The sequence below is a fragment of the Suillus subaureus genome (genome assembly GCF_016647635.1).
Source record: "Suillus subaureus strain MN1 chromosome Unknown BJ212scaffold_25, whole genome shotgun sequence".
In the NCBI taxonomy this organism is placed as follows: Eukaryota; Fungi; Basidiomycota; class Agaricomycetes; order Boletales; family Suillaceae; genus Suillus; species Suillus subaureus.
Window position 1 is genome coordinate 109489 of NW_024538581.1, and position 12383 is coordinate 121871.

At 43.1% G+C, this 12383-nt stretch overlaps 2 protein-coding genes across 2 annotated transcripts; one reads left to right on the top strand and one right to left on the bottom strand.

The window, feature by feature from the left end:
- Window positions 1-222: 222 nt before the first annotated feature.
- On the top strand, window positions 223-2688 carry BJ212DRAFT_1482864 (uncharacterized protein; the record flags this gene model as incomplete). Its single annotated transcript, XM_041340508.1, has 12 exons — window positions 223-339; window positions 385-637; window positions 686-781; window positions 836-895; window positions 954-1013; window positions 1066-1119; window positions 1177-1282; window positions 1353-1669; window positions 1720-1910; window positions 2129-2160; window positions 2209-2363; window positions 2417-2688. 12 exons carry the CDS (start codon window positions 223-225, stop codon window positions 2686-2688), a joined length of 1713 nt encoding a protein of 570 aa, XP_041190818.1.
- Window positions 2689-4195: 1507 nt separating this feature from the next.
- On the bottom strand, window positions 4196-5723 carry BJ212DRAFT_1301283 (uncharacterized protein; the record flags this gene model as incomplete). The annotated part of the gene is made up of 6 exons (XM_041333109.1): window positions 4196-4267; window positions 4351-4391; window positions 4705-4802; window positions 4911-4997; window positions 5440-5587; window positions 5705-5723. The coding sequence occupies 6 exons, from the start codon at window positions 5721-5723 to the stop codon at window positions 4196-4198; spliced, it is 465 nt and encodes a 154-aa protein (XP_041190819.1).
- Between the last annotated feature and the right edge of the window lie 6660 nt (window positions 5724-12383).

Sequence of the window (12383 nt, forward strand, 5' to 3'; positions counted from 1 at the left end):
ACTAACCACCTTAGGGTCTTGTGATGGTATATATAATGCTATCCAATCTGTAGGTACCCTCAATTTCTAGTTTTTTACTTGCTCTTACAATCTGAAATCCTCTTTTGCATATTCTCACCTGACTTTGTGTCGGTGCAATAAAACTGTGGAGAAACTTCGTGTTTCTTTCAACAATATCATACCTTTTTCATATCTTCATGACTATGAGAAACAGTCTCAAATATGCCTCTTACTACCTGCTCTGGACACCAGTCAAAAGCCCCACTTCGAGCTGACCAGCTTTCCACATCAAAGGATGGCAACAAAGCACATTCTCGTTCTGCTCCAAAGTCAGCCAATGTAAGCCTATAACTGTCATTTTGCCATCTACTGACTTGTTGTTAGGTACCTTGTACTCAGCCTAAGCCTCATCCCCTTCCAAGGTCCAAACATTCTGACCCTTTAACATCATCTGCTGAGGAAGACATTTTCTTTTCCAATTTTGCCAGGTGCTCATTCATCAGGAACAAGTCCAATAATGCAAGTGAGGAACCCAAGAACCAGTTACCTGACAGTAACTTCACCAATTCTTACCACCTTCTGACTACTGCTGATGATTTTGCAGATGACATGGATAATGATACACAGCAAGTTGAAGGTTCGTTTTCTCTTTTGTCTTTTACTTTGAATAACTCTTGTCCCTCAGCTTCTCTTGAGGATGACAGTGCTGTTCCCCGCAATGAGAGTGACACAGGTACAGGTATCAGTCCTGCAGCAACAAACAAAAGGGAGACAACAGCCAGTAAGTTTTGTTATATCGTTCATGGTTTACAATCAACTTATTTCATTATCACAGCTCAGTCCAATGGTGAGCATGGCAGCAACATAGCAATGAACAACAGGGTCAATGTTGCAGGTAGGTTTCATGTTACATTTTTTTTGTAAGTGAAATCACCAAACATATCATACTACAGTTTCATCCTCAAATGAACCCAATGGTCATGCAGCAGTAAATGAAAGGAGGATCAATGCATGTAAGTTTCCTCATACAATTCATAGGACATACACCAACATAAGTTATAAAAGCTCCATTCAACACTGACAGCGTGATCCAAACAAATGAAAGGGAGAATGCTGCAGGTAGGTTTCACTATATATTTGGTAGTACACTGCTCATGTGTTTTGTAACATTGATAGCCCATCACCCGTGCAGATCCAGTGCTCAGAAGTCATACTTACCTTCTGACAAGGGGAAATTTGTAGAGAGCTCTGGTTCTGATAGTGACTGGGCTGCAACAGAAGAGTAATGAAAGAAAGCAGAGCACAATGCAGATCCCATGAGGTTCCCCAGCCTGTCTACAGAGGGACATCAGAAGGGCAAAGCAGTGGGCAGAGGCAGAGGCAGACAACAATGATGATGATTCTGAGGGTTGCAACAAAGAAGACAAGCTTGAAGATGGGGACAAGATGATGCACAAAGTGGGCAGACTATCTAAGGAAGCTATTTTGGCAGTGCATGATTTTGGGAAGAGGGTCCAGGAGGAAGCGACTGACATTGGCAAACGATTTGGGAAACATTGGCAGGTTATTCTGATGGAGGCAGGATTAGCTAGGAAAGCAACTTGCAAGGAGTCCATTTGGAATCAGCATCAGGCCTGGTTTAAAACTGTGCTGCACCTGTCCAAAGCAGGTATGTTATTGTGTTGAAGGTTGTTCCAATCTATGTTCATACCCTTTCAGCAAGCTTGCAGGCATGGAAAGCCAAGCAGGCTGAGCATTATCATACCTATTCACACAAGGACCCTAAGAATGCGGCTCTATGGAAACAAATCCAAGAGCATTTTGATCATGCAATTGCCACTCCTGATGATCTATCCTCTCAAGAGTCATGCAGTCTTATGATGGCAGTCCATGAAATGTTTGCAAAATCAGTGAGTGCTGTTTTGGTAACTAATGTTTACTGGTAACTAACATTCATTGATAATGCAATCTTCTGAAGGCTTTGTACTAGCACTGCACATATGGAATTCATGTCGCTGGTATTGTGATTTACCCAGGAGATGAGGAGTCTGGCTGCCAGGCCTCTGGCTTTTTTGCAGGGTCAGATATTGTAAAGGCCCTCATTGACACTCAATGAGTCAATGCCAAGCATATGATAGATGAGATCACGACAATTCTTAAGTGGGTTTTTTTTTTAGTTAAAGGCTACATCATGCTAACATACTACAGGTACAAGGACTTAGAGGCTGCGCAAGCAGGAGGCAAGAATATTAATTTTCTTCCACCGGCTGCCCCAGTCGCCAATGCTTCACTTCTACGCAACAGTAAATCTGATAGGGATAGAAATTGCATGGTTGCACCCATGGTTATCACCGAAGCATTCAGTTGGTATCTCTCACCTGATCATACTGTCATTGTACTTACATTTTGCTAATAGCTGAAGCTGGTCATGTGCTAAAGACTTCCAATAGTAGATGGATGACAATGCTTGATGTCCTGTACTCGACAAGGTTATGCATCTATGACTGGCCCACTGGAGTTCCACCCCCTGGCACTGATTTTGACCTCAAAGCACTATCCACAAGTCAGTTACATGCCCTGGTGGGTCCATATTTGAGGATTCATCTTGGTGAGATGTATGAGGCTGAGTTGGGCCAAGATGAGGATGAGGATGATAGTGATGCAGAGAAAGGCAAGATGGCTAAGTAGAAAGGCAAGTCCAAGAAGTCTAATGAGCATCAATGAACAAAGGGTGTGGTTGTGGAGGTGCCAGATGTTCTCTTATCTATCCAGGGTTGGAGTCCTCATGCATTTTCCCATTTTCCTGTATTCGAAACAGCCACTAATTAATATCTTCAAACTACAGTTCAGTTGCAAGACCTCACCTCATACACTGGCAAAGTGTTCGAAATCCCTCTTGTTATCAATACAGATGGTGTCATCTTACATTGTCTCAAAGATTCAGAGAAATTCATTAAGGACCTCCCTCCCCACATTACTCACAAGCAAATAGGCAAGATGATTCATGCAGAAACTCCGACCTCAGATGCAAGTGCAGAGCATTCAGGCTCTGAGGCTTCGCATCCTAACTTGGTAAATTATGATTCAACTGAAGATCTTTGTACTTATTACCAGCAGGTTTCTTGTACATGTGGTATGGTTCTACGCGCCAACTCGGGGGCTCTGCACTCTCACCTTGGGGCTCCACGCTCTAACCTTGTGGCTCCACACTCAAACCAAGGGGCTTTGTGCTCTGCTGCTGGGGCTTTGCACTCCACTTCTGGGGCTCTGTGCTCCAACCAATTTGTCCCTAGGCATACAGACTATGATGATTTCACTGACAACAGTGACCTCCCAGGCAAATGATAATCTCCCACCATCTTCTCCTTTTTTGCCTGCTATGCCTCAAGGTTCAAATGCAGCCCATGGTCGATCCCAGTACACCTGTCTGCATGAAAACATCCGCCATTCTACTGCCTCTAAGTCTGACAATCGGAAATGACCTCATGGTGATTATGAAACTATCAGCGAGGCCAATGACATCGAGACTGCCATGGTGGATGATAGGTAATGGGCCAGGATGCACATATGTCATCTACATCTTTATTTTATTTTATTTTTTCAATCTCAACATACCTTTCAAATTGCAGGACAGGACAAGCATGGATCAAAGGTCTACTCTTGGTCATCAGTATGTTACTATTCAATTGTCATTATATGTTATGGTGCTAGTTATATTAATTGTTGTTCTTTCCTTAGCCATCCTAAGCCACATGTTTGCACTTCATCAAAGGCATGCATGGGACCTCCAAACCAAAACACTACACACTTGCCATCTCATTCGTCAGTCATGCCCTACTCTGAGGGCTCTCCATCTTTGTGCCAATATGCCTCACATGTTCAGCCTGCTCATGTCCTGGATTGCCATTTATTTGCTCCTGTAGATGAGCATGAATTTGAGTATAATACTTTGCTTGTTGTGACTTATGTGACTCATGTTAAAATTCTTATGCCTATGCAAACATGCTGTTCTAATCTATGACTCATGGTTTGTGTTTTGTCATCTATGTTACATCACAATTGTCAAGACTTACCTGATGTTGAGGAACAATACTGTGTGTGGTTCGCACAGTAATATTCTTCAACATTACATCTGCACTTGTGCAACATTATAAACTTCAATATCAATCTGTCTATGTCTTGTGACCCTGCTCACTCATACTTCTCTAGTTTCAGCTTCATACTCTTGAATCATGTTACCAATGAAGTACATTCGAGCTACATGTAGCTACATGACACATGTATTCGTTGACTGAGTGAAAATGTAGTAAGGTAGACCTCATGCAAAAGTGTCATGTGAGAGTGACTCACACTGGTTGAAGTTATCCACATGAGTTGCCAAGGTCCGGGTCCTGAACAGGTTTGCATAGGAATGCTACAGACTTGTCCAGAAAATGTATAGTACTGAGGTAAACCATATACTTGTTCTTTGGGAAAAATTACACATGGTGTCTGCCTGGTAGATATTGAGTATTTCTATTTGGATCAGTCTGCTGAAGGGGGGGGGGTTTCCAATAGATTAAAATGAATATATACCAATAAGCACAACTGGTGTATTTTTTCTCAGTAGGGGGGAGCAGGAGCAGGTCTGTGTCTGGAATGGATTTGCATGGGAATGCTATGGACTTGTGTGGAAAATGTATAGTACCAAGGTAAACCACATACTTGCTCTTCGGGAAAAATCAAACGTGGTGTCTGGGACCATCATCATAGATTCATACTGTACAGCATTCCAATCATCATTGATTTTCTTGGCGGAGGTACTGGACTGACATAGGGAGGGGGGGTCATCTGGGACAGTGAAAATGTGTGAAATAAGGGGCATTTTGCACAATTCATCAATTTTTTCTTGGTGGGTGTACTGGACTGACATGATAGATTTGTACCATACAGCATTCCAATCATCATCTATTTTTTCTTGGTGGGGATACTGGACTGACATAGGGAGGGGGGGAGATCTGGGAAAGTGAAAAGGTGTTTAATAAGGGGGTGGGGTGGGTTATCTTGTCTCTGTAACTCAGTGTATGTCACACTATCTCATACGGTCTCATAGGTTTGTACTGTACAGCATTCTGATCATCTTCTTGGCAGGGGTACTGGACTGACATCATAGATTCGTACCATACAGCATTCTGATCATGTTATTGCAGGTCTGCCCTATATTACATATGGTCCGCCCTACATGACATATGGTCCACCCCATTTAGTCTATACTGGTGTTGCAGTCCACCCTACATAGGCTATATTGTCTTTGTGGTCTGCCCTACATAACATGTGGTCCGCCCTACATGACATATGGTCCTCCCAGATTAGTCTATGATGGTGTTGTGGTCTGCCCTATCTGATATATGGTCTGCCTTAGTTAGTCTATACTGTCTAATATCCTTACTGGACACTCACTTGGCGAATACTCTGCTCTTGCCTCCATGGCTGATGTCCTCCATATATCCACTCTTGTCAATGTTGTTTTCTACCATAGGATCATGACTAAAGATACTACTGGTAAACCTGGCATCCAGGTGAAGGTAGCTAGGAAGGACGAAATTGCCTAGGCAAAGGTAAGGCAGAGGTCAAATGTACCATGATTCAGTACTTCTGGTAGGGGTCCGACAAAGGTACATTATTTACAGCACTTAGACATGTAACAACTATACCACACTATTACATGCCAATGGACAGGACATGGGTGGACATAGGGTACAGACCAGTGTTAAGGTTGTACTCAAGGCTAAATGGATCCAAAGGGCTTCGGCCTCACCTCGTGTGCTGTGCCCCTTACTTGAGTATTGCCCCTTATTTCAGGAAGGCAAGACTAACACATCCAGAGGGTTGGATGGGTAGTGTAGCGGATCCAGATGACTTCCAGATGCAGGATAAGTATTGTAAGGCTAATCCAGATGAGTCCAGACTAGAAACTAGTGGTAATGGCTGTCATAGACAGAGGTGGATGTGGATAGACTATAGGAATCAATCCTAAGTCTTGGAGGGTGACAAGAGTAGCAGTACTCAGGTCCAGAGGACAGGAATGAGCAGAACTAAGTTGATATTCAAACTGAAGTGTTACAGAGATTTACAGGAGGTTATATACTATAGGTATCTAACAGAATGATCAATCAGCAGGGTCCGAGGCTATGTACGAAGCATATGGATAGTCTATTGGTAAGTAGAAATGGATCACAAATAATGAAATGGAAATGAAGCATAGGTAACAGATCAGGGAGCGGGATGGATATACAGATAACCAAAATACCGGAGTTAGGGGATTACCAAAAGGAGATGAGCGCTGGTTGTGGATTCGGATGAATTGTGGACCGGACCAGATGAGTGGACAGATTGGATGACAAGATGTTGGAGGGGGATAAGATGTGGATCAGATCTGAGATCCAGATATGCGGATATGACAACCAGTCAAAGAGGCTCGGTTGAGTGACAGATAAGGAAGGTAGGTCCAGGTATGCCGGTAACACATAGACAACTATGGTAATGCAATCATACAAGCCTAGCGCAGGCTTGATTGTCACAGTGTATCCTTTGTATTGTCAGTGTGAAGAGATTGGTTGAATTATAGTAGAACTAAACAGATACGACCACAAATACTACCAGACTTCAGAATGTACAGGTGTCTTCCTAGCAAGACACTAAATTGAGCAATGTACAATTGCATTCACAAATTCAGCCATTATATGATTCTATATGGTAGATATAACACAAACATTCATTGTAGTCTAATGCTATTCACCATCAGAATCAACAGAAAATTACTGCAAAAATCGAAAATTTAGGTGGTTTGTGACCCCAGACACTCCTATATATTTGGGGAAATCCATTAGATATGTGGTCCAAAATACCCTGTGGTATGTGCCATGACATGGTCCCAATGGTCTATGGTCCATGTGCAGCACATCCTCTTTTGGTCCACAAAAACAATAGGGAAGGACCATGGAACATTGGGGAGACCAGTGAAAACATACCTCTTAGGTACAAACCTCTATAGACAACAATCAACCTAAGAGGTATCTAAAATGGGGTGACCAAAGTGCTTCAAGAAACCTGTTGATAGGACGTGGAAAGATTCCCATCTTAAGAAAGAAGAAATGCCAGTTGTAGTGCTGCCGAAGGCACCTCCTGTGCAGTCTATTCCCATTAGAGAACAGCCAAAAGCACCTCTAGAACCACTCCCTTGTGCAACCATCAAAGAAATCCCAGATGAAGAAGCACCCCCAGTAATACCAAACCTTGACCCCATCCCTAATGATGATGACAACTCTTTTGACACCAAAGATGATGTTTGGACCCAGGACTATGCACCTCCAGTACATGAGCTTGCCACCTACCACCTTGATGATGATGAATTCTTGGTTGAGTACCCTGTCAATGTAACTGAGCTCTAGGTTATCACCATTGTTTCCATGGACACCCCATTAACCAAGGATGGTACTAGTCTTGTGGAACAGAAACCCACAGTCACACTCCTGTCACACCCTACCAAATACATCAAAACCAGTAACAAAGCCCAGCAGTTTGTGTTAGCAGCCAGGCTTGAACAGAAGAAGAAAGCATTTGAAGAACTTGTCCCCTCTTATCTCCATGATTTTGCTGACATCTTTGCCAAAGATGGTCTTAACCAATTACCACCAGAATGCCCTGGTATTGACCACTGCATCAAAACTCAACCTGGTTTTGTCCTGAAAACATCAAAGGTCTATCTATTATCTGTAGCTGAACGCACCACTGTCATATGCCATTCCAGACTCTCAACTCTAAATCCACTTCTCCAGATATCCGGATCTGAGATCTGGATCTCAAATGATCTGATCTATCTTTATCTCCCTTCCAGAATCCAAACCCTATATCAGCGCCCAACCCCATTTAGACTGCCCCTGTCTCTGGACTCTGGTTAACCATGTTTTCCTTTTGATTATTGATCCATTACATACATTTCATTTCCAGTGTTCATTATTTGTGATCCATCCTACTTACTAATAGACTCTGCATATGCTTTGTACATAGCCTTTATGTTTGCTGACTGATTTCTATATGATACCTACAGTATATAAACCTCCTGTAACTCTCAGAAATACTCCAGTTCGAATATTATCTTAGTTCCTGCTCATTCCTGTGTCCTCTGGACTCAAGATAAGTCTCTTGTCATATTCCAAGTCTTAGGATTGCATCCTAGACTACATTTCCAACTCTACCTTAAGGGTAGTCCATCCTCTGTTAGTTTCTAGTCCAGACTTCGTCCGGATTAGTCTTATCCACTTGCCCAGGTAACATCCGGATGTCCACCAGATTTATCTCACGTTTCAGATCTGGATGTCCATTATCCACCCTAGTCAAAACCTGGAAACTCCAGATGACTGTTCTAGCCCCCAGAAATTAAGGGCACATACTCAGGAAAGGGGCACAGCATACGAGCTGAGACCAAGCCCTTGTGATCCGACACCCTTGAGCATGCGACCTTAACAACCACCATCAAAGCATTCATTGATGAAAATGTAAAGAAGGGTTTTATCTCTGAATCAAAGTTACCACAAGCCAGTGCATTCTTCTTTGTAGGAAAGAAAAGTGGTGACCTTCATCCATGTCAAGATTACTGGTACATTAACAACTGGACAATCAAGAACACCTATCCCCTCCCACTCCCTCTTTTTTTGGTCGCTCGGTTACACAGTGCTAAATACTTCACGAAAATGGACATCTGATCCAGTTACAATAATATCCAGATTCACCCAGATGATTGTTGGAAAGCTGTGTTTACTATGGAATATGGCCTTTTCGAGCCTAACATCATGTTCTTCGGTCTCTTTAACTTGCCTGCCATGTTCCAAGCATATATAAATAGAACATTCCAGCAAGAAATCAACAAAGGTTGGCTAGTCATCTACATGGACGATATCTTGATCTTTTCCAATGACTTTGATGCTCATCATGCACATACCCATCATGTCTTAGAAAGGATTTGTGCTGAATGTCTATTCTTGAAACAAGAGAAATGCACCTTTGATGCACAGGAAGTAGAATATTTGGGGATGATTATCTGCCCCAGTTGTGTTGCTATGGACATTGCCAAAACTGATGGTATTTGTGACTGGCCTATCCCTACTACAGTAAAAGAAGTTCGGTCATTCCTCAGGTTCTGCAACTTCTATTGCAATTTTGTTCCTCATTACTCTGACATTGCAAGACCCCTGATCAACCTCACCAAGAAAGAAACAGTATTCCATTGGTCTGACCAATGCACCTCTGTGTTTACCACGTTGAAAGAATGCTTCCTGAAGCAGCCTGTCTTATGAAACCCAGATCCTAGCCAACAATTTGCTGTAGCTACCAACACTTCACTTGTTGCAACTGGTGCAGTGCTGCTGCAGACCAATGAAAATGGAGTTTACCACCCATGTGGATATCTCTCACAAACCCTGAACCTGGTGGAACATAACTACCAGATCTTTGATCAAGAACTCCTTGCTGTTGTCTGTGCATTAACAGAATGGTGTCACTACTTAGAAGGAAACCCCCATCCAGTCATTGTCTTTACCAACCACAAGAACCTGCTCTACTTCCATACTGCACAGAAGTTAACTTGCTGCCAAGCTCATTGGCAGCTTCTTTTATCCTGTTATGATATCAAGCTCCATCATGTTGCCGGCACTAAACTTGCTGCCCCTGATGCTCTGTCATGCCATCCCAATCACGGTACTGGATCTGAAGATAATGAAGATGTCACATTGCTACCAAACACTATGTTCGTGTGACTTCTAGATACTGAGCTAACAACCACTCTTGCAAACCCAGATCCCACAGACCCTGACCCTATCTTTTGCACCACTGCAGATGCCCTTGATGGGCTATCCCTTCCTCCCATGAAGTCCACACTCTCTGACTGGACAATTAAGGATGACATCCTATATTACAAAGATTGTGCCTATGTCTGCCCTGCCAGTTGGCATCAGATCTTGCAGCATTGTCATAACCATGCCACTGCTGGTCATCCGGTGTGATGATCATATTCCTGCTAGGCTTGCAATGGCCATCTTTTGATATAGGTGATGGAAAGCTACAAAACCATCAACCGCTTTTCCCACACTCAACCCGCTCCAGACGTGTATTCCTGTGCTCTGTGGACCCATGCATTCACTCCCACGCTGCGTGCATACCTGCAGTCAATTTCCTGCACCTTCAGACTACCTTACAAATGTCCCGTGTCAGTCTATTGTCCATCCTACCTCATTGGTATGTATTTTGTCTTGCCTTGTGTGTTGTAACAAGTGTTGCAGTCTTATTACATGTCTTTACATATTCCTACTGCCTGTCTGTCCTGTCCCTTCTGTCTCTGAGAGGGTTTAGCTAGTATAAAGTGCCTAGAGTGACTACTTCATATTTACTTCCCTTCTGTGGTATTTCCTTCCCTTAGGTTTTACTTAGGAGCAGTCACCATTAGTGTGCGCTTTTAGCCCCTATTGGTTACCTTATACCTGGAATAAGACTTCCCTACCCCCTACCCTAGCATCTCACACTTCTGCATCAACTGCTCATCAACCATTCATTGACCACTCATCAACCGCACTTCCACATTCCCGCACTCTGCGCACTTTTGGGTCTTTAGTATCATCGGCCATTCTCAGTAGCAATTCCCTTTAGGGTCAAATGTTCTTGCTTGCAAGTGTAGCAGCTAGGCAGAGCATCGACCTACAACAATATTTTTGGTTAGGCACTTTAACAAGTGTCTAGCCATTGTTGTGTTTGCACACCGGGTTGTTTTAAAACTGAAGAACTTGTGAAACAGGACTTTTGGTGGCCCTCTATGGGTTCCTACATTTGCAAATACATTGATGGTTGTGCCTTGTGCCAGCAAATGAAATCCAACATGCACCCCATGACTCCCCCACTTGTACTTATCCCCTCTATTGCCTCATCGCTGTTCGCCCAGGTCTCTGTTGACCTCATCACTGATCTTCCCCTGTGTGCAGGCTTTGATTCTGTTATGGTCATGGTCAACCATGGCCTTTTGAAGAGGGTAATTCTGATCCCTTGCATGAAAAATATCACTTCAGAAGGCATCACTAAGAAGTTTTTCAATTATGTTTATCGCCACTTCGGCCTGCATGAGAAGGTTATCTCTGACTGAGGCCCACAGTTCATATCAAAGTTCTCAAAAGCCCTTGCTAAGCTTCTGAAATATGATATTGCCGCTTCTACTGCCTATCACCCCCAGACTGATGGACTGACTGAATGTCTCAACCAAGAGCTTGAGACTTATCTCCACATCTACTGTTGCAATCACCCTGAAGATTAGGTAGAACATCTCCCAATGGCAGAATTTGTTCATAACCACCAAAAACATGACTCTCATAACGCATCACCCTTCTTCCTAATGATGGGATATGAACCCCGGGCCCTCCCTCATACCCTTCCTGACTCCACCATACCTGCTGCAGAAGAATGACTCCGCTTACTTCAAAAGTCCAGAGAAGAAGCATTATTGTGTCACAACCTTGCTATGCAGCAAATGGCAGAACGAATGCATGGGCAGAAGTATCAACCATGGAAGATTGGCAATAAGGTTTGGCTATTGGGGAAGAATCTGATTACACAGATACCCTCAAAGAAGCTTGTGCCAAAATGTTACAGTTCTTTCCCTATCATCACCATTTTATCCCCCATCATGTTCACACTCCAACTACCAGAACAATGGAAGGTTCACCCCACATTCCATGCTTCTGAGTTATCATCCTATCATGAAACCGAAATCCACAGTCCTAACTTCCATGATCCCCCTCCAGATGTCATAGATAACGAAGAAGAATATGAAATCAAAGCCATCCTATCACATAAAGGCACAGGCAAACAAAGATGCTATCTAGTATCCTGGAAAGGATATTCCTCTGCTAGTAATGAATGGATCCCAGAAGGAAATCTCAGTAACGCCTCAGACATCCTTTCAGCATATAAGAACACCCATCAATTATAACTCTGAAATAATGTCCTCCTCCTTCAAAAGATTGCAACACTGCCTACTCCACCTCCAACAACTTACCACTGCAATGAACCTCACCTCTGAAAACACCCCATCTCCATCCATAACCGAAACCACTCTCTCCAGTGACTCATCTCTCGTTGATTACTTCACTATCATTGACGAAATCAAGACTAACTCTCTCTTCACCATCACTTCCCCACAATATGCCAATGAGATAGATCAACTCTTAGGAGAAGCCAGAGCCATCTCTAGCAGACTTCTCATTAGCATCATTAGATCCACCAGTCTTATTGAGTGGACAGCCCAGCTCATTGATGATGATCGTCACAAAACCATCTTCCACCACCTTCATATATGCATCCAC